The following is a 19,719-nucleotide window of genomic DNA, read 5'->3' as shown; positions in this document are numbered from 1 at the left end:
ACAAATCATGTGCAACTCGCATATAAAAAGAAGAAAATCTGATGATCTAAATAAGTTTTTCCATAGTAAACCTGAAAAAGTGGATGTGAAACCAATAAATTGGAAACATAAAAATCATACTTTTATAGTAAATCAAGAAATTTAAGTGTGATATCAATATACTCATAAATTTAATATATTAAACTTATAAGTGTGAAATCAATGTATTGAATTCACACTAGGATATCAGTAATGCTATATACATACATATATATATATGTATGTATGTATCTATTATCAAATTCAACTTGCCTCAGACTCACATAAAACTACTGAAAAATTCTAACAATTTCACAACATCTCCGACGCTCTTCACGAGTACAATCGCGTGCTTCACATCCTCTCAGATCTCGTTCCCGTTAATCCAACGGCCAGGAACTCTGTTACCCCACCACAATAAAAACAAATAAAAACAAAAAAATCAACGGCCGACTGGTGCTGCTGAGTCTGCTGACGTAACAAGGACTCCGCTTCCGCTTCCCTCCTCTTTTCTCTCACATCTCCTTAGATCTCTCTCTCTCTCTCTCTCTCTCTCTCTCTCTCCTGATCTTGTATTTCTCTTCCTCCTCGAATCAATTCTCTCCTTTTTATTATTTTTGTGGCTTTGGGATCCTTGCCATGGCTGCTCCACCTGCCAGAGCTCGAGCCGATTACGATTACCTCATTAAGCTCCTCCTGATCGGCGACAGCGGTATGATTTTCCGTTTATACCCTCTCTAAATTTCTCATCTTCTGGACTGGAATCTGTTATTGCGGAGTCGTTTGATCGTATATTTTTTGGGAATTTTACGTTCTAATCTTAGGGTTGATTTAGGGCTAATGACGTTCATATTTAGGATATTTTGTGATTTCGATTTCTATTTGGTAGATCGTATTTTGTTGCTGTTAATTCCAGGTATACGATTGATGTGCGTAATAATTGTCGGTGAAAGATTTAGGTTGGGATTTGGTTAGCCTCTTCGTTCGATTAGGCGGCTGAAATGGTTGATCTGTGATTGATTTAGTTAGCTGAAGTTGTAGTGTAGCTTCCTTTGAGCTGCATTTCATGTGTTCTTTGTATTTCAGGTGTATTCCGTATGCATTTCCAGAATAAATAGTTTCATTGTATTCGGGGGACTATAAGAGTTTGGAGCATATGTTGGGGTTTTTGTATTAAACGAATGTTGCTATCTAAGGACTCCACTTAGCATAATTTATTTGATAATGAGATTGGTACTGGTGCATTGTTCTTAGCAATGCTACCTTGAACTTCACCATTGGGGAGTCTCCAATAGTTGAGCCTAAACCTGTTAGCTGTTTAATCATGTGGTGCCTTAAACATGTATATGCTGGTTCATTGATTTTCCCAAGGTGTCGTTCCGTTGAACTCCTTGGACATTACCAAATTTAAGGGATTGTTTGTTGCATTCAGTTGGGTAGTTCTATTCACTATCATCTGGCAACCAATGATTTGTTTGTTTCAAGTGCCTTTCAAGGGTTACTAGGATCAGATGATTTATTTTCCGAATAGGCGGTCTGAGTTGTCAGATTTGCGATTGATTTGGTTAATTGAAGTTCTAAGTTAGCTTTTCTTTTAGTCAAAATTTCATGTGGCATCTGTATTTTGAGGTATGTTCCATATGCATTTTTCAAAGTAATCCTGTTGGGACTAATGGAGTTTGAAGCTAATGTTCGGGTCAATCTATATAATGAATGCTGCTTTCTTAGGAGTCCACTTAGCGTAATTCCTTTGATAATGTGTTTGTGGTTGTATGTAAATTTTCATCAGTGCATTATTTTTAGCAAGTTTGCAAGGTTGAACTTTACAACCGGGTGACTCCTTTTAGGGGACCACACCTTGAGGAGTCTCCAATAGGCAACATATGCATATTTGAGAAACCAATTCAATCTAAAAACATAAACTAATGGTTGAAATGCACTAGCTGTGTGAAGTAGTTTTGTAAACATGTATTTGTTAGTTCATTGATATTTCCCAAGGTGTCCTTCCATCTGACACCTTGGACTTTTTTAATTTTTCAAATTTAAGAGAATGTTTGTTGCATTGGGTTGGTTAGTTCTATTTAATATCATCAGGCAACCAATGATTTTATTGTTTTCAAATGCCTTTCAAGGGTTACTAGGATCCGATGACATATCTTTATTGATTAAGGTTGTCGAGCATGTCCACAATTTTGTTTTATGTTTCCTTGTATACCACATCCATTAGTTTGAGTTTAATTCCTTTTTGTTTTCTTTGTTATGCGACTTTGCAGGTGTGGGTAAGAGTTGCCTTCTTCTGCGTTTCTCTGATGGGTCCTTTACAACTAGTTTCATTACAACCATTGGGTAAGAATTATTTGTGCTTGAGGTTTTGTTATTTCTTCTTTCTGCAACGGTTTCTGAATCTTGCTAAGTTGTAATTCTTTGACAGTATTGATTTCAAGATAAGGACCATAGAGCTTGATGGGAAACGAATTAAATTGCAAATTTGGGATACTGCTGGTCAAGAACGGTTTCGAACAATTACAACTGGTTAGTTCTGTGGCTTCAAAGTGTTTTTTCATTGAATTTGAATTTTAACCATGTCCAACTTTCTCCTAAAAGGAAGTTTGATTATATGCTGCTTACAGCTGTGTTTGCAAGCTTGTTGATCAGTTATGCATGTTCATGAAGGAGCATGTTTTGACGAAAATTGCATCTTAATGTTTCTAAGTTAGAAGAACAAAATATCTTCAAGCTCAGATGGGCTTGTATCTGGTTACGAAATTCAACTGGAGCTGTAAATTTTATCAAGTTAATTGTTAAAGAGTAGGTTGGAAGCTGTTACTACTAGTGTCCCCTGTCAAAAAAAGGGGCATCATGTCTCTATAGTCTTGTACGTTTACAGTGATACTATGTTTGGATTGACTCCACTGGGATCAGTGTTTTGTTAGGTGTGCACCAATCTGTCAGCAAGACTGCTAGAAAAAAAACTTAAATACTCTGACTAAGCTGGCGTTTGGTCTAAATTTAAGATATTTCTATATTTGTTATCTTGCTGGCTTGTGGCAATCTGAATGTGAAGGGGCTTGTATGATTCCAGGGCTTCTCTGTTGCCTTCTTGCTACAGACATGCACGGAAGAACTATGTAAACATGATGGTTAGGGCCATTTCAGTATGTTGGTTGCAGGCCTTATTTTTCTTTCAGTTTTCAATTTTTGTGGGTCACACTGGTGGGCACATTAAATGGTCAGAGTTGGAACTGGGCCTCAGCTCATTTAGTTTATGCAGCAGCTCTTGCTTTGTCTTATGAGTCCTAATTTTTGGTCGCCCATTTGAGTGCAGCTCCAAAACACATCTAAAGCTGTTATGGTGCTGAGATCTCATATTACCTTTTAGATTGGTAGTTTTTGGAATCTTGCCTTCATTTCCTAAGAATTTTGATAACCTTGTTAATTATTCTGTCTCTGCAGCTTACTACCGTGGAGCCATGGGTATTTTGCTTGTGTATGATGTCACTGATGAGTCATCGTTTAACAGTAACTTCTTCATCACTTACATCACCCTATGCTTATATTCATCATTTGTCCATTTCCTAGCTTTCTAGATCTCTGTTGATCTAGGTTTTTGTTAAAATGATGACAGTGTATTTCTCCTATTCCAGAAAAAAAAAAAAAAAAAAAAAAAAGAAAGAAAAAAAACAGTATGCCTCCTGATATTAGGGTTGTACACTTGGACTGTTGGAATTATATGTGATTTTGTTAGGATCTTATTTTTTATTTTTTACGTTTGTTGGTTATTATAAATGCATGGTAATCAAGCTATATTTCTACCTGTATTCAGACATTAGGAATTGGATTCGTAACATAGAACAGCATGCTTCTGACAATGTCAACAAGATCCTTGTGGGTAACAAGGCTGACATGGATGAAAGCAAAAGGGTTTGTTCCCATCCCCTCTTTGTATGTTTCTTGAGAGTGATTCAGGGTTCTTCAATCTTGTCTTGACAAAAGTGACTTCTCTCAGGCTGTTCCAACTTCAAAGGGTCAAGCACTTGCTGACGAATATGGAATCAAATTCTTTGAGACTGTGAGTTTCTCTTGGTGTCTTCTAACTTACAAAGTAGTTGGTTTTTTCCCATTTTGCTGAAATGATGCTGTGTATTACAGAGTGCAAAGACGAATTTGAATGTGGAGGAGGTCTTCTTTTCAATAGCTAGGGATATCAAGCAAAGACTCGCCGATACTGACTCGAGGGCTGAGGTATAATGTCCATGTCACTTATATTACTGCATTTCCCTCCTGATACATACGTAGCTTGGTTTCCTTTCTATAACTAAATTATTGGTATTGGTCTCATCTTTTTAATATAATACTTCAAGTATACGAATTTTTTTTTTTTTACCCCTAGAAACACTTTCTGTTTAATACTTAAACGGAAAAGAATGCCTTTTCTGGCTTAAAGAAGCTCTTTCTGTTCAATAATTAAATCAAAGTTGGTAGTGGGCGCATAGATCGTTGGTTGTCAGTCACCCCCAAAAGTGCCGAATTTGTTTCTTCACTATTGAGCCTTTGCTACCAACTAGAGTTGAGTGGCACTGGCAACCGTTTGATTAAACCCAATCTGTCATCTCGTGCTGTGATGATATACTGAGGTTACTTTTGTTGGATTTTGGCAGCCTCAGACAATCAAGATTAATCAACCAGACCAGGGAGCTGGGGCTGCTCAAGCTGCCCAAAAATCAGCGTGTTGCGGTTGAAAACTGTGGCGAACATGATATGATGGGTAAATGTTTAAGGCAAACGCAACCACTGCGCTGGGGAGAAAAACTGATTTGTCACGACTCTGTTACTTGTGCTTATATCGCTTTCTTTTTATCATTATTTGATAATTACTACTGATTTGGGTGTGAATGGTAGATCCTCATATGTTGGGAAGTCAATTATATATTAGTTGATTTTTCATGAGCTTTCTCTTTCACCTTTCGCGCTCATTCCTTTATTTTCCTTGGAGAATCCATGACCGAAATTGAGTCGACTACCCTTTGTTTTAAAGTTTTGGTGTGAAGATATCCTTACGCCTCCCTGTCTTTCGTTCTTGCAAAGCGAGATACAAGTTGACTGAATTTAAGCATTATTTATGGGGGGTAGTCGGCACACCTATTTTTCCTTTTCACGTACTTATCTTAATATTCGCTGGCAAATTAAATGACTTGAAGATCAATAATAAAAAATTAACAAGGGAGGTAAAAATATGGATGTGAATAGTACTATCCTATTTATAGGGTTAAGATTTGGGGCATGGGTTTTTTTATGCACATTTCGATATGATTTTTGTGAGACCCACTCTGTAATGTATTTCAACGATTTAATAGTTTATCTTTTATATCATACCTCAAAGGTCATGCTTACCGTTGGACTAAGTTTAGTGTTTTTTTGTATAATTGTATCCATCTATTCCAAATGAATATCTTAATGGTTTTGGGTTTATCTAATTTTTTGTGAGGACGATCTATGAATGTATACTAAAATGAGTGTCAAAGTATGTCAAAAGTATGTGTTTTCGGATCTCAACTCTTTTTTATACGTTGTACAAGTGTGGACAACTAACATATGTTTTCATGCTGGTAGTGGTGGTACTAAACCATTGATATTTGTGGAAGTGAATCCGATGCCAATCAATGGTTTAAGGTCATGTACGAGCATGGACAACTAACGACTAACACTAGCATTTTTCAATTATACTTGGTACTAGTTAGTATTTTGTTCTGGCCGTAAGTAGCGTAGGTGCGAAGTGGGAAGTCAAGGTAGGGTTTTGATTAGCAATCGTGGATCACGCTATGAGCCTGTGTCGTAATACTATTCTACATCGTCTTGTTTCAAATGTCCCTTCAAGACGACGATCAATCTCCTCATCTTATCCCAGTGTCAACATCTCTATGTTTTCTTGTCTGAAACGCTCCGTAAATTGCCGTATTTCTGTCACTTCACCGTGCCGTGCTGTGGCGGTGCATTTGGCATGAAACACGCACACATGTTTTCTCTTTAATCTGTATGGCAAAAGCTGGCATGGCATCAAATTTGCTTTACTTGATTTGGAAGATTTTACGACGTTGGGGTTCCTGTCCTGCTGTGTTGCCCATAGACGATAGAGCTAAAGCTAATAGATTTCCACTACAACATAAAGCTGCATTATTTATTCTTTCAGCAATTGACCAAAAGATGCAATTGCTGATAATTTCATGGGCCATGGCCATTACCAGAAAAGCAAATAAAGCACAACAAAGAAAAAGGAGAAAACAACTTGAAAAAAATAAAACAAAGGAGAAATGCATTCCATTATTCATTCAGCGAGTGCTTACAAGGGCAATAAGTGTGTTTTTGCTTACTTTGGCAATGTGTGATTGGTGGAAGTTGTTATTTTTTTTTGGACACGAATCGACAAAAAAAAAAAAAAAGATGACCCAAAAAAAAAAAAAAAAGGACGAGGACATGAGCTTTTGTTGTTAGGGTAGAGAAAATCAAAGTGATGTCCCTCATTTTTTTTTTTTTCCAGTAAGTCGTGGAACTACATCCGTCATCATGGCGTGTCAATTATACAAAAATGTGTATAAATTTTGTGTCATTGGGAAAAAAGCACTCCAATAGTGTACAATGAGTGAACTCTTTGCCATGGTCTTTTTCAAAGTTATCATTTTTCTATCTTCTTTTGGAAGTTTGACCGTTAGGGTTTGTGGTTATCCTCAACCCTCACTTTGAAGACCTGCTTAGATAATCTAGGTAAGGACCGACCAAAAGCAAAACCATTTTTTCACCTTTCATGGACGTAAGATTTGTCTACATGCTAAAAAAAGCCTAAAAGCATGCCTGGAAAGGCACACTCAGTCCTTCTGACAGGAAACGCAGTACTACTTGTGTTTCCCACGAAGCAAAGTTTATTTCTGTAAATGAGGAAGCACTTGCAGTGAAAACACTTGAGAAATACAAAGCTACCACATATACATATATATATATATATATATATAATTGGTTAGATCGACAATTGGACAACATATCAAGTCATACTAAGGGCAATTACTGTGTTTGTTTTTTAAAAACTCATTTACTTTAAGAATAATCAGCTGTAAAATAAAACAGTTGAACATTATTTAATATAAAATAACATAATTGTATATAATGACGAAAAATGAACATAATAATATGGGTGGTGGGAACAACAACTTTGGCAGGGGCATGTGGCGGTGATGACTACGACAATGGGGGGGGGGGGGGTAATGGTGTTGGTGCCAATAACATGGTGTGGTGCATATGTGAAAATGGTGCTAGAGTCAAAAGACACAAGCGAGGGTAGTTATGGTGGCAGTTGCTGTGGTGGTGGTGGCGGCAGTAGTTGTAGTTGTGGTAGTGGTGCTGGTGATGATGGTGGTAATGACGGTAGCGATGTAAGGTTAATTGATGTAGTGATAGGTGGTCAATTTGTTCTCTAATGGAGAGAATGTGTGTAGAAAAGATAAATAATGTAATTTTTAAAAATTAATGAGGACATTACATGAATTTAAAGTATCATTAAAGGCTCCACTGTGCTTTATATAAACGCAACTTTTAAAAGCAATCTATAAGCTGCTTCTAAAAACTACTGTTTGGAGGTCGTTGCTTTAAAAATAAGCAGAATATTTTATTTTTATCAAACCATTTGTATTGCTTAATTTTAAAATAAAGCAAGTTTGGTGTAAAAGAACAACCAAACGGGATCTGAGTGATCTGTTGTATTGTCAGCAAATATATATTCCCATGTGGAGAAAACTTTCGAGTAATGGGTCATATGCTCATTAAGTGGATAAATATTTTGTCCTGTCGTTAACGTATCTCCTTTTTATCCACAAAACTCATTTCATGACTAGAGAATATCCATGTATACGACGGTGACACAATGAGATATATACCCCCTCATTTACAGATATATATAGTATATATATTGATCATACCAGTTAAATATATCTTACAATCCAAGAATGGATTTGGTGTGTTGCTTGTAACTTGTAGCTTGCCCATCAAGCTGTTTAGATTTCCTTGTAACCTTACTTATCTTAGGTTTGTCGTGGTTCTAATATTATATGAAAAGTAAAAAAAAAAAAAATTGAGATTTTACTATAAAATTAATTGGTAATATGGGAAGTAACCTAACTGTTCTAAAAATTCCCACCTAGTGCTGTCAAGGCCCCGCCTAGGCGTTAGGTGGTTGGCCACTGTCCCGTTTAATGCCTAGGCGTTTGAAAATTAAGAAAGGGTGCCTATACTTGCTGAGGCGCCCGCCTAGACTGCCCTGACTCGCCTAGGCACCCGCCTAGATTGTGACTCACTTAGATAGAAAATTATTAACTTTCATTTTGCATTTTATTTTTTTTAATAAATTGTAAGAGACTTATTGAATACTTAAATGAACACAAATTATATACTTGTTCCCCATGTTTTCATTATGTTACAATACTTCATAATATATATGCCATTTTATTTTGTAGTTTTTGATGAAATTATATACAGTCTAAATATAAACAGACATTTATTTACATGAAATATAATAGATTTACTTAAATCTGCCTAATCCGCCTAAGCGCCCGCTTAAGCCCCGCATAGCCGCCTAGGCGCTAGGCCCCATCCCACCGTCCGACTAGCGTCTAACGTCTCTTAGAACCTTATTATAAGCCATGCAAGGTCCATCCTCTATTAACTTGGGATTTATTCTCAACATCTTGTATAAATTTTGTGTGATTGCTCAATGAACGATTGGCCTAATTAGTTGGTAGCTCGGATTATCCTATCATCTCATTCTCATTACTCATTCTCATTCTCATTATTCTTTCACATATTCTTCTAATTGATCAATTACATGGGCCAATCACATGAATATTGTAGACACAAGAAGATATATTCCAATTGTATTTTGACGGATTATCTCCATAATGTGAAGTGGTCACGCGATAGTCCCAGTTATAGGACAAATTCTCTCCATTACAGAGCAAAGCTTTTCATGGCTGCGGTTTTCTCCTCGAAGGTGGGTATTTATTCAGAAATTAGACAATTTTTCCTCAGTGGGATTGAACCAAGGTAACAGCAATCACGTTGTTGTGGCTCACTCTTACTCAGATTCCACTGGCCACTTCTGTCATTTCTTCTTTGGCCCATATTCTGGATGGATGCTGTCATATATTCATATATAGTGGCACTTGTGAATGGAAAGATGAAAAATTAAAGTGGCAGTAGTACGCTCTCATATGTCTGGTCTTGTAGGGATTCTAATGCTGGTCTGCCTGCCATCAAATTCCAACCGATTCTTCGTTGCCTACTCAGATGTCACCCATGTTTAATTCCCCATTTTTCAGCCACAAATATACTGATCACTCATGAGCTTGTTATTCTTGAGATCTATGAACAAACCCTACTGGAAAAATTAGGAGGAAATTCTTTTCCATACTGAGAAAATCACTTTGCTAGTGGGTGTATTTACATCAAACAGAATCAATCATATATCACCAAATTGGGATATAAATCTAACAATCATGTTCTCCTGCACCCTATGGTCCAGGAAAATTATAGTCACCTACCGTTCTATCTAATCCAATGGATGAGGTCATTAACTTTCGTTGTTTTCTTCTCTTGCACCATTGGATTAGATCAAATGGTAGGTGATGACAATTTCCTTGAATCATAGATTCCAGAAGAACCTGACTTATAAATCTAATTCAATTGCTGATTAATTTACGTCTCCTTGTGTCAACTTGTATTCAAGTTTTGTTATGAAGAATGTTACGCATTCATATACTAGTATAGTTGGAGTCTTGGAGGTGCTCTGGGATAAGCAGAAAATTTGAACTTAGAATCTCGTTTTAATCCAAAGAATGAGGCCATTTAACTTTTATTGTTTTATTTTCTCCTTCACTATTGAATTATATCAAACGATAGGTTAGCATAATTTTCTTGGATCACACTGTTGTGATTATTGCGTTTAAGAATGGGAAAAACAAAACAAAACTCGAGAAATTGAAAACAAAATACTAAGACAAATCACACCACGAATTAACATAGTTCGGCTATATGTGCCTACATCCGTGGGGCAGAAACAACAATTTTTTACGATATCGATAGTGAGTACAATGAATAATCTTGCCAAATCTCTAGAATTAATACTTGACAAAAAACCTAAAAGAACAAGAACAAAAAAATACACTCTTTATCTTTTTTTCTTTTCTCTTGCACACACTTTGGTTTTCTCTCACTCTGACTCCTTGAGTGCTATGCAACTTATTGTTTTGCATCAATTCAAAACTAGTGCAATAGCCCCTTTATATAAACATATAAAGGTCTTTTTAAGTAAGGATTACTAATTCTGATTGGAATCTAGTTATGAATCATTCTCCAATTGAGAAACTAACTCTAATTGGGAAAACAATAAATTGGGTAAACAATTTAAATTAGGTAGACAATTTAAATTGGGTAAACAAACTTCAATTTGGTAAACAAACTTCAATTGGGGAAATAACTTCAATTGAGAAAACAATTCCAATTGAGAAAACCACTCTAGTTGGAAAAACCACTTTAATTGGAAAAACCACTAAATCTTCTAAGTCTATAATTCCTAATATACTTAAGACAATTAATTATGGAGTGTAAAAACCGAACACATAGAGTCCAAAATAACGGAATTGGATCTATTCAACTGTTGATGATTTTATGTCACCTTGTGTCAAATCGTATTCCATCATAGATTGATATTGTTAGAAATGCTCTGAAATAAGCAGAAGATTTGAACCTAAATCTATTGTATGTATGTCAATTGGCCACAGTGCATATACCTGAGTATCATACACAGTACCCCCCATAATTGTTGAGTGGCACAAGGACCCACATTCTCTAAACTAAATGATCTAATGGGTTCCAGATAGGAGTTTGTTTAGCCATTTAGCTTAATAATAGTAGTGCCCAGTCTACAGATGAATCATGCTAAAGCACAAGGAAACAAGCCCATTGATTAAAGTTTGTAAAAAACAATGAATACTGGGAACTTTGGATATTCATAGTTTTTGACCGTAAAACTGGCCTTTTCTTCAGTTACCAATATTTCACACATTATTAAACATTATGCGTGTGTGTGTGTGTGTGTGTGTGTACACTTGCAGTGCTACCTCCAACTGAGTAATGCGAGCACATCTCATGTTCTCACCAACTTTCGATATCAAATAATGTGTTTGTCCATCATTTATTCAAATCTAATCCCGTTCTAATTTTTATTTACTTTTGATAAGTAAGATATTAACATGTGTATAGACACATCATCAGATGTATAAACTTGGTGAAAATAGTTGGTGCATCTCGTGTTAGTAGCTCAAAATTTACGCGATCAAGAAACAAATTCGAGACCATTACATAGGTTAGATTGAGAATCAACCATCCTATGTATACCATAATAGGGGAATCCAATCGAATAATGTTTTCACCGACTTTCGTTATCAAATAATGTGTTTGTCCACCATTTATTCAAATTTAGTCCCGCTCTAATTTTTATTTACTTTTGACAAGTAAGATATTAACATGCGTACAGATACATCATCGGATGAATAAACTTGGTGAAAACAGTTGGGGCATCTAGTGTTAGTAGCTCAGAATTTACGCGATTGAGGAACAAATTTGAGACCATTACATAGGTTAGATTGAGAATCAACCATCCCTGGTATACCAGAATAGGGGAATCCAATCGAAATGAATTCTGTTACACTTTTTCTTCCGTCATTTTAACCTAAAAGCAAAAGGTGATTGTGTGTTTTCAAGTGCGCAACAATATTGTGTCACTATACTTTCGCTTTTTTTATCTAATAATTCATGGAGAGATGGGGGGAATTTGTGTACACGGATTCAACAGTAGGGTTCGTCGAACTATCTAAAACCACTTTCCCTGGACATCTATAAAAAAAGGAACTCCGCTTGATCAGCAGTGACCCAAAACCCATGCAAAGATACTTTAATACTTTATTCGAGGGCACTAACAAGGTATCTTTAAGCTGTATTATTTGTTCAATTAGTAGTTCCTAAGTAAATCACAAAAACTCACTCATATCGAATATGAGGCGAAAAAGGGTTTTCGACAAATATTGACATTTCAATAGGTTAGTAGATTCCCTGTATTTTTAAGTCCCTAAGAATCTTTGGGGTTTGTGTAAACAAAAGTTTCTATATAAAAAGGAATATAGTTTCATAAGTTTTTTCATGCAGGAGAAGTGAAGTGTGTACATATTTTACAGCTGAAGTTTCCAGAGCACAATGAGCATAGGCGAAACAATGAAGGCTGCCAAGCCTTTCTTTGCTGTTGTTTTCTTGCAATTTGGGCTTGCCGGCATGGATATTCTCTCTAAGGCAGCACTAAACCAGGGGATGAGTAACTACGTGCTCGTTGTCTACCGCCACGTTGTTGCCACTGCTGTCATTGCTCCTTTCGCCATCATACTGGACAAGTCTCTCTCTTCTCTCTCTCTAACTCTCTCTCATGCACCCAAAACACCACCTTAGAAGTTGTGTTGTGTGACTCTCGTTACTAAAGGGCGTTTGTTATTCTTGAGCAGAAAAGTGAGACCGAAGATGACGCTTTCGATCTTCATCAAGATAATGCTGCTCGGTTTGCTGGAGTAATGCTTCTAATTGCTTTCTTGTTGTGGAAGGTTTCTCCTAATTTCTTGTAAATCATTATATATCTATCTCTTTGGCAGGCCAGTTCTGGACCAAAATCTGTACTTTACGGGAATGAAGTACACAACAGCAACGTTTGCAGCAGCTATGTGCAATATTCTTCCCGCCCTTACTTTTGTAATGGCTTGGGTTCTTAGGTAACGTATGCTAATATGCACAAAGTATTTCTCTTTTTCGCCGAAATTATTTTTGTGAAATGTCTAGTTTTTTTGGGGTTGGGATACACATAACAACTCGTTATCGTTTACTCTCAGGCTTGAGAAAGTGAAATTGAAAAGCATCCGGAGCCAAAGTAAGTTGGTTGGAACTGTAGCAACCGTTGCAGGTGCCATGATCATGACCCTCGTAAAGGGTCCACTTTTGCATTTATTTTGGACCAGACCTAGCCATGAACAGCATACAAGTGCCGCTACTAGCCTCCAAGATTCGATCAAGGGTTCCCTAATGATTACAGTCGGCTGCTTCTGCTGGGCTTGTTTCATGATTCTGCAGGTTACTGTTTCATAAATTTAAGTTTCCTCACATGTTACGATTGGTTGATGGTACTAAAATACATGATGGGTATAGTACGTTGAAAAATATCGAACGTGCATTATTTGACGAGAATCTTCTTAAAAATAAGGTGAAAAATTTGTCTCTGCAGGCAATCACACTGAAAACGTACCCAGCTGAGCTCTCCCTTTCCGCTTGGATATGTGCGTTGGGCACACTGGAAGGAGCTGCTGTAGCAGTGGTGATGGAAAGAGGAAATGCTGTCGTCTGGTCCATAAAATGGGATACAAAATTATTGGCAGCTTGTTACAGTGTGAGAAAAATTCACTTCTAATTGAGTTGGGGAAATTCTCTCCTGTGCTCATGGGTTGCGCATGACCCATATGTCAATACGTATTTTTACCATGGTTTAGTGTCGATTAGTTGTATGTCTAGTGTTCTTCTAGCTTCTTTTTTTTCTTTCCAAAGTTTGTAATTGTTGTACTTGTGCATATTTCCCTAAATTCTTATGGTCTTTTTATTTACCCAATATCCATGCAGGGAATATTCTGTTCAGGACTAGCTTATTACATTCAAGGAGTAGTAATGAAATACAGAGGCCCTGTGTTTGTGACAGCATTCAGTCCCCTGAGCATGGTTATTGTTGCCGTCATGAGCTCCTTCATCCTGCGTGAGCAAATGTTTCTTGGAAGGTAATCCATCATGTTACATCCTTCACAAATTACCACTCTTGCTTGCATGCTTTATGTAAACTTTTTTTTTCACAAAACGATACTCTAAACTACTATGATTTGATCGTTTTACAGGCTGCTGGGTGCTGCGGTCATAATCGCTGGCCTATATCTCGTTGTATGGGGTAAAGCCAAAGATCACGAGTCCCCAGAAAAAACAATCGGAGATGAATTAACGGCAACGAAGCAAGCACAAGATGAAAAAGCTCTCGAGGTCATCACAATCGCACCATCTTGCAAATGAAATGCAAGGAGATGGAAAAGAAAACAAAGGGAATCCAATATCTATATATCTCTCGCACGAACATAGCCTCAAACAAATTTCACCGAGCAACGTGAACCTTGGAGATCGGTTAGCAAAGTTGGTCACTAATTCAGGCCCTGCTTGTGACTAGTGTTTAATCGGTCAGGCCGAAGATCAATTTTGTTGTAGTGATGTTTTAGGTTTCTCGTTGGTCTATCTATTTACATCAGTTTGCATAATAACAATAAGAATGACAAAAAATCTTTCAGAAAGCAAGTATTAAATTATCTTAAAATTTCATTTCCTTCAAGACTGTTACAAAATACAAACTACAACCCGTCACCATATGTCAAACGACTAAAAACGGAGGTTCTAGTCTGGGCGTAAGGTTCGTCTCAAAGATTTACAAGAACTACTTGTCCTTGACATAACTACCCTGAGCCATTGAGTTAGTGAGGAAGTCACCGTCAGTGAGTAGCAAGTAACAGCCAAAAACGATTACTTGTATTCACAAAACAAAAGATGGTCCTGCCTCCGAACAAGCTTGCTTCATGAAAGTTGCTTTCCCTCTTCCTTGCCATATATACGCTGAAGTTCACGTGTTGCTGCCAAAAAGGATTCTGACATGGAGAAAGAGGAGCAAACATGAGAAGAAATATTCGTAGCATAAAACAAGCATACCAGAAAAATGGGAAAATTTGGAGTGTCAAAAGGTGTATCACCTTTCCAAAGGTGGAAGGATTTCTGATTGATAGGCGAACCAATAATAGTCTGAATAACTTCAAACAGCATATTCTGCGGTGTGCTCCTGAGCTCTTGAACAATCCCATATATAGTTTTGCCATTCTCAAAATATATGTGATTATTCGGGTGTTTTGTTTTGCAATCAGCGTGACGCTCAAATTCATATGCATTGATTACCTAATATGCATTGTTGATTCGAACGGATCACCAAATTGGCCTTCAATATGAAAAAAGAACAAATAAAAAAACAGAACAAACTCACCTTTGAGAAGTTGCACGACTGACAGCCACATAGATACCCAGAACCTTTGATCACACCCTGCAGCTCCTTCTAAAATGCATATGAAGAATATATGTGTCACCAAATATAGCCTAACCTGAAAATGAATGCATGAGGACAAGGATTTTTACCTCCCGTGACCAGGCTGTATATTTTACAGGAACTCCATCCAGCATACCCGTTGACAATAAACTTCGAACATTTGATGGGAAGTTGTTCGGGGGAACCTTCTTAGACGTTTTCTGTTCAACTTTCTTTTTCAAAACATTTTCATTTCCAGCAGTTATATGAGGTATATTGACAAGTACACAGGACTTTGATTTGCCCAACTCTCTCTCATTCACAGCTTCTGTTTTAAAAAAAGGTTGACCCATCAGAAGCTCATAACCAGAGATTGCAGAGGTATTTGCATCATCGTCATCACATCTGCCAAAGGATATGATAGTACCCTCACGCTTATCAGAGTGACCAATCGATAACATATTGTTGTCACCCTTGCTGTAGGCATGACCAACGGATATAGTACTCTCTTCCCCTTTATAGTAGAAATGACCCGTTGACATGGTACTTTCTTCTGCCTTATTGTAGGTTTGGCCGATAGAAATGATATTATTGTCACTTTTGTTGAATGTCTGACGCACTGATAGGGTGTTATTGCTCTCCTTGTATGATTGACCAATCGATATGCTTTCATCACCCTCGTTAAAAGGTTGCCCAATTGAAATGAAGCCGTTATCTGCCCTGCAGTAGGTATCACTCATGGATATGAAGTTGTCATCCTCCTTATAAATGAAGCCGGTGGATGCTGAGTTGTCAGACTTGTAAGCGTGAGCCGCCAACACAGCATCATTATCTGCCTGAACATAAGCTTGTCCGATTGAAACAGGCATGACATTCTCAGAGTCCTTTACCTCACTAACTTTGACTTTTCTAAATCCACCGTAGTTAGGACTGGATCTAGGATCTTCTAGTGTATTGGACATAGATAGACCAAATGAGGAGTCATTCCCAATTAAATCCTCACTAACTTTACTAGCCAAATTCATCTTTTCCATTCCAACAGACGGAATGCTCCTTTGATCAAAATTCACAGCACGGTCTGTTTCAGAATCAAATAGCCTTTCAGTGAAATGGCCAGAGAATGATTGAAAACTAGGAACATTTCCCCACGGAAAAACATTCGCAGCTAACATTCCCGAATACAGATTGCTGTGCGGAACTTCAACCGCCTGTTTCTTGTTGGGGAACAGCCCTACTTCAGGACCATCCATGAACCACTGATGAGAACGCTTAGGCTCAATTCTAGAAGAATTATCATACAGCACCTCACCTTTGTTTAAACACCCAGTACCCTTTGCCATCCAAAGTCCCTGAAAAGACTGTCACAAATACTACTCAGAAAGACAACTTCACTACGTAACTAATTTACATATACGAAAATAAGCAAATTCAAATCTCTATTTTGGTTTTAAATACCAAACTAATACTAACAACCTTAAATTGAAAGAGAAACACATCAACCACTATGAGAACTAAAACTTAGAACACATATGCATTCGAAAACCTAACATCCAAACGAATAACAAAAGCACATTGCTAAAAACACATGCAAAGATCCAATCTCGGAAGCCAAACTTCGTTAAAGAGACATCAAACCTACCATTTCTGTTGATTCACTGCAAACTCCACTCCGCCGGGGCTTTTGCAATTGCCAGGGACCTGGTTGAACAACTATTTACACTCCTATATACAAATCTCCTACCACCAACAATGCACATTGACATTCCAATTTCAAGATCAAACTTTCTGCACTTAATTTATCTGCCAAACAAGATTAAACAAATAAGTAAATCTGTAAACCCAATTAATTAAGTATAAACACAATTAATTAATGATCCACTACAAATATCAGTCATGCTCTGTTTGGCAACCGGGAAAATGTCGAAACGAAGCGAAAATCGAACTTCTACATGCAAAGATTATCACTTTTTGAAAACCCAGAATCGAAAATCGCTTAGTTAATAGCAATGCAACCAAACAGGGACTTAACAGCTGAACAGGAAGCGAAACTCGTAACCCTAAGACCCTACTCTGTAACGCATCATCAAAAGCAGCGGTATTTTCAATGCAAACCTGACAGTGGGATCCGTAGACGGTGAACGATGAACTTCCCGGCGCCTATGTGGCCGGAGAACACGCCGGATAATGTAAGGATGGAGATCTTGGTCAGATCTGATAGTGAGAGGGACTTGGATTTTGCAGTCGAGGGAAAAAAATAATACAGGATGATGTGAGTGCCCTGCACGATCACTATGCGTGGGAATTACATCAGGGCCGTACACGTGGCATTGGGACACGAACCGTTCTGAAACCGGTTGGACTGAGCTTCATTTGGAAGTTAGAAGTATTTGAACAACTTATATTGTAGAGTAAATCATTATTTTTACATCTAAAATCTTTTTGATGCTGTTAAGAATACAAGAATACTTGCAAGTTTTTTTACATATAGCATTGTATGCATTATAACAACATCCCATAGTAACGATAGGCACGTACCATGCTATGATGGTGGCTTAAGTTATAAATACGTGACATTTGTCCAGATTTCATTAGATTTGTAAGAAAAAAAATTGTTCCAGCTAAGGGAAATGTATTCTTCGTATTTTTGGGAATTATTTAATTTTATGGGAGGAAAAATACTTTGGTGAGTAGTAGCACTATGACCATGCACCTTAAAATAGACATTCGAGCTTTGATTGGAATTGGAAGCATCTCCTCCATTACTTTAGATAATTGTTGATGAAATTGAAACATCTAACTCTACTGATAGGAGCATATTTAGGCGATTTATTTAGCTTGTTTTCATGCATTTATGTTATTAATTCATAGTTGTTTTAGTCTTTTAAAGTATTTTCGTGTGTTTTTAGGTTCTAATGGCAAAGGGAGCAATAAAGTGCATTTTGAGGCTATTTGGAGCATTTGTGGGCATGGATTGGATAGTTTAACCATGAAGCAAAGAGGATGGACGAAATTGAAGACTAGAAGAGTTAGGGAAGGCTACAAATCTGGTGGAAGAAGTCCTAATACAATGAAGATAAGGAAGAAGCAAGAAACAAGGAACCTTATCCAACCTTATCTTATCCTATCCTAGAAACCTTATCCTATCCTATCTCTAACATTATCCTATTCTATCCTATCCAAATCAGGTGGGGGCTTAAACCTAGCTAATTAGGGGGAATCAATTACACATTTAAACACCTAATTCAGTTCTAGAACACTTATCCATACACCACCACCCTTCACACAACAATCATTCATTCATAAACACAACCATCCTTTGCCGTGACCTTATAACCACCCATCCATCATTCCCCTACTTCCACACCTCCATCCCAACCTCCATACATACCTAAATCCATCCAAAAACCCAGAAAATCATCCACAAACCCACCATAGACCCTTTGCCGTGACTTAGCAAGGAGGAGGAGAAGGAAGACCAAGCCTTGGGCGTTTGTGCATTCAAGTTGGAGTGTTGGACGTTTCTAGGTGTAATCTATCCTTTATTGTTAATGTTTAAATCTATGTTGCTTTGTTTTGTCATGAACATGAGAGGCTAAACTCGTTTTAGCCTAGGGATGCTTTGAAACCATGATTACATTTATAATATGAGTTGATTAAGTCCAGTTGTGATTTCATAAATTGTGAACGCAATTTACTTAACCGTTTGATGGATAACTTATTCTTGTATGTTTATTAGGGAGGCCTACTTAATTTGCATGCTTGAATTTGGGGCTAGAATATTAGGGTGTTTCACATAATCGTCACAAACTAATATTCACAAGTAGTTAAGGTTGTTTTCACAATCATGTTAAGTAAATTCTTGGCATAAGTTTCATGCAATTCATAGTAACGAGTGCTTCGTCAATGCTTATGGTTTTCAAAGAACTTAATGATTCTTGCTTGTATCTCTATTATGCAATTCATGTAGGGAACTTGTGGGGAATGCTTTGAGTTGTCGTATGCAATCATCCAATTCAATAACGTGAGGAAAATCTGAGGGTTAATTAGTGCAATTCACGGTTAATCTGGGGTGTTGAGGTTCATGGTTTATCGGAAAAGCAACTGGAAATCAATTTATGTTAGAACGTATCATGTGTGGAGAAGTATCCCTTGGCTATCCCATCATCCATTAGTTTTTCTTATTTTCGTCCAAAATCTGTTTTAAAGTTTTAAGTCACTTGTTTTCTTTTAAATTCGTCCAAAATCAAAACCCCCTTTCTTATTTGTTCCAAATCTGTCCAAAAGAGTCTTTTTGAGTCTTTAGAGTCAAAACTAAGTGTATTTTCGTCCAAATTAAGTCCTAGAGTCTAAATTGAGTCTTTTTGGTTGTTTTTGGTTGTTTTGAGTCTTTAAAGTTTGTTTTGAGTCATATAAGTTAGTAAGAGTCTTGTGAGTCTATTTAAAGTGTTTTAAAACATATTTTTACATCTTTGAGT

At 37.1% G+C, this 19,719-nt stretch overlaps 3 protein-coding genes across 4 annotated transcripts; 2 read left to right on the top strand and 1 right to left on the bottom strand.

The window, feature by feature from the left end:
• Window positions 1-470: 470 nt before the first annotated feature.
• LOC137722771 (ras-related protein RABE1a) lies at window positions 471-4,965 on the top strand. Its single transcript, XM_068461857.2, has 8 exons — window positions 471-730; window positions 2,292-2,364; window positions 2,450-2,550; window positions 3,472-3,537; window positions 3,842-3,939; window positions 4,025-4,087; window positions 4,168-4,260; window positions 4,677-4,965. The coding sequence occupies exons 1-8, from the start codon at window positions 658-660 to the stop codon at window positions 4,755-4,757; spliced, it is 648 nt and encodes a 215-aa protein (XP_068317958.1). The 5' UTR covers window positions 471-657; the 3' UTR covers window positions 4,758-4,965.
• Window positions 4,966-11,724: 6,759 nt separating this feature from the next.
• On the top strand, window positions 11,725-14,471 carry LOC137723043 (WAT1-related protein At2g37460-like). Of its 2 annotated transcripts, none has more exons than XM_088692606.1 (8): window positions 11,725-12,039; window positions 12,262-12,500; window positions 12,609-12,671; window positions 12,753-12,869; window positions 12,987-13,224; window positions 13,376-13,537; window positions 13,765-13,916; window positions 14,031-14,471. In XM_088692606.1, exons 2-8 carry the CDS (start codon window positions 12,310-12,312, stop codon window positions 14,197-14,199), a joined length of 1,092 nt encoding a protein of 363 aa, XP_088548732.1. In that variant the 5' UTR covers window positions 11,725-12,039; window positions 12,262-12,309; the 3' UTR covers window positions 14,200-14,471. The 2 variants fall into 2 exon arrangements, with proteins under 2 accessions (XP_088548732.1, XP_068318296.2); XM_068462195.2 differs by having other exon boundaries at window positions 11,725-12,155.
• A 5-nt stretch (window positions 14,472-14,476) lies between these two features.
• On the bottom strand, window positions 14,477-17,714 carry LOC137723042 (uncharacterized). The gene is made up of 6 exons (XM_088692602.1): window positions 17,357-17,714; window positions 16,884-17,044; window positions 15,355-16,602; window positions 15,206-15,274; window positions 14,922-15,120; window positions 14,477-14,819 (listed from the first exon to the last, which is right to left on the bottom strand). Exons 2-6 carry the CDS (start codon window positions 16,884-16,886, stop codon window positions 14,749-14,751), a joined length of 1,590 nt encoding a protein of 529 aa, XP_088548728.1. The 5' UTR covers window positions 16,887-17,044; window positions 17,357-17,714; the 3' UTR covers window positions 14,477-14,748.
• Window positions 17,715-19,719: the final 2,005 nt, after the last annotated feature.

Source organism: Pyrus communis, chromosome 4 (assembly GCF_041283825.1).
Source record: "Pyrus communis isolate YQ-2024b chromosome 4, ASM4128382v1, whole genome shotgun sequence".
NCBI classification, from domain to species: domain Eukaryota; kingdom Viridiplantae; phylum Streptophyta; class Magnoliopsida; order Rosales; family Rosaceae; genus Pyrus; species Pyrus communis.
The sequence above is the reverse complement of the archived record's forward strand: the minus strand, read 5'-3'. Positions and strand labels throughout refer to the sequence as shown.

Bases quoted from the DNA above. Each gene is read 5' to 3' on its own strand.
- LOC137722771 (XM_068461857.2), top strand. From the start codon at position 658: ATGGCTGCTCCACCTGCCAGAGCTCGAGCCGATTACGATTACCTCATT. The intron at 2,365-2,449 runs GTAAGAATTATT...ATTCTTTGACAG, and splicing joins AGTTTCATTACAACCATTGG to TATTGATTTCAAGATAAGGA. The intron at 2,551-3,471 runs GTTAGTTCTGTG...CTGTCTCTGCAG, and splicing joins GTTTCGAACAATTACAACTG to CTTACTACCGTGGAGCCATG.
- LOC137723043 (XM_088692606.1), top strand. From the start codon at position 12,310: ATGAGCATAGGCGAAACAATGAAGGCTGCCAAGCCTTTCTTTGCTGTT. The intron at 13,225-13,375 runs GTTACTGTTTCA...TTGTCTCTGCAG, and splicing joins CTTGTTTCATGATTCTGCAG to GCAATCACACTGAAAACGTA. The intron at 13,917-14,030 runs GTAATCCATCAT...ATCGTTTTACAG, and splicing joins GAGCAAATGTTTCTTGGAAG to GCTGCTGGGTGCTGCGGTCA.
- LOC137723042 (XM_088692602.1), bottom strand. The intron at 15,121-15,205 runs GTGAGTTTGTTC...AATGCATATTAG, and splicing joins AGTCGTGCAACTTCTCAAAG to GTAATCAATGCATATGAATT. The intron at 14,820-14,921 runs GTGATACACCTT...TCTCCATGTCAG, and splicing joins ATCCTTCCACCTTTGGAAAG to AATCCTTTTTGGCAGCAACA.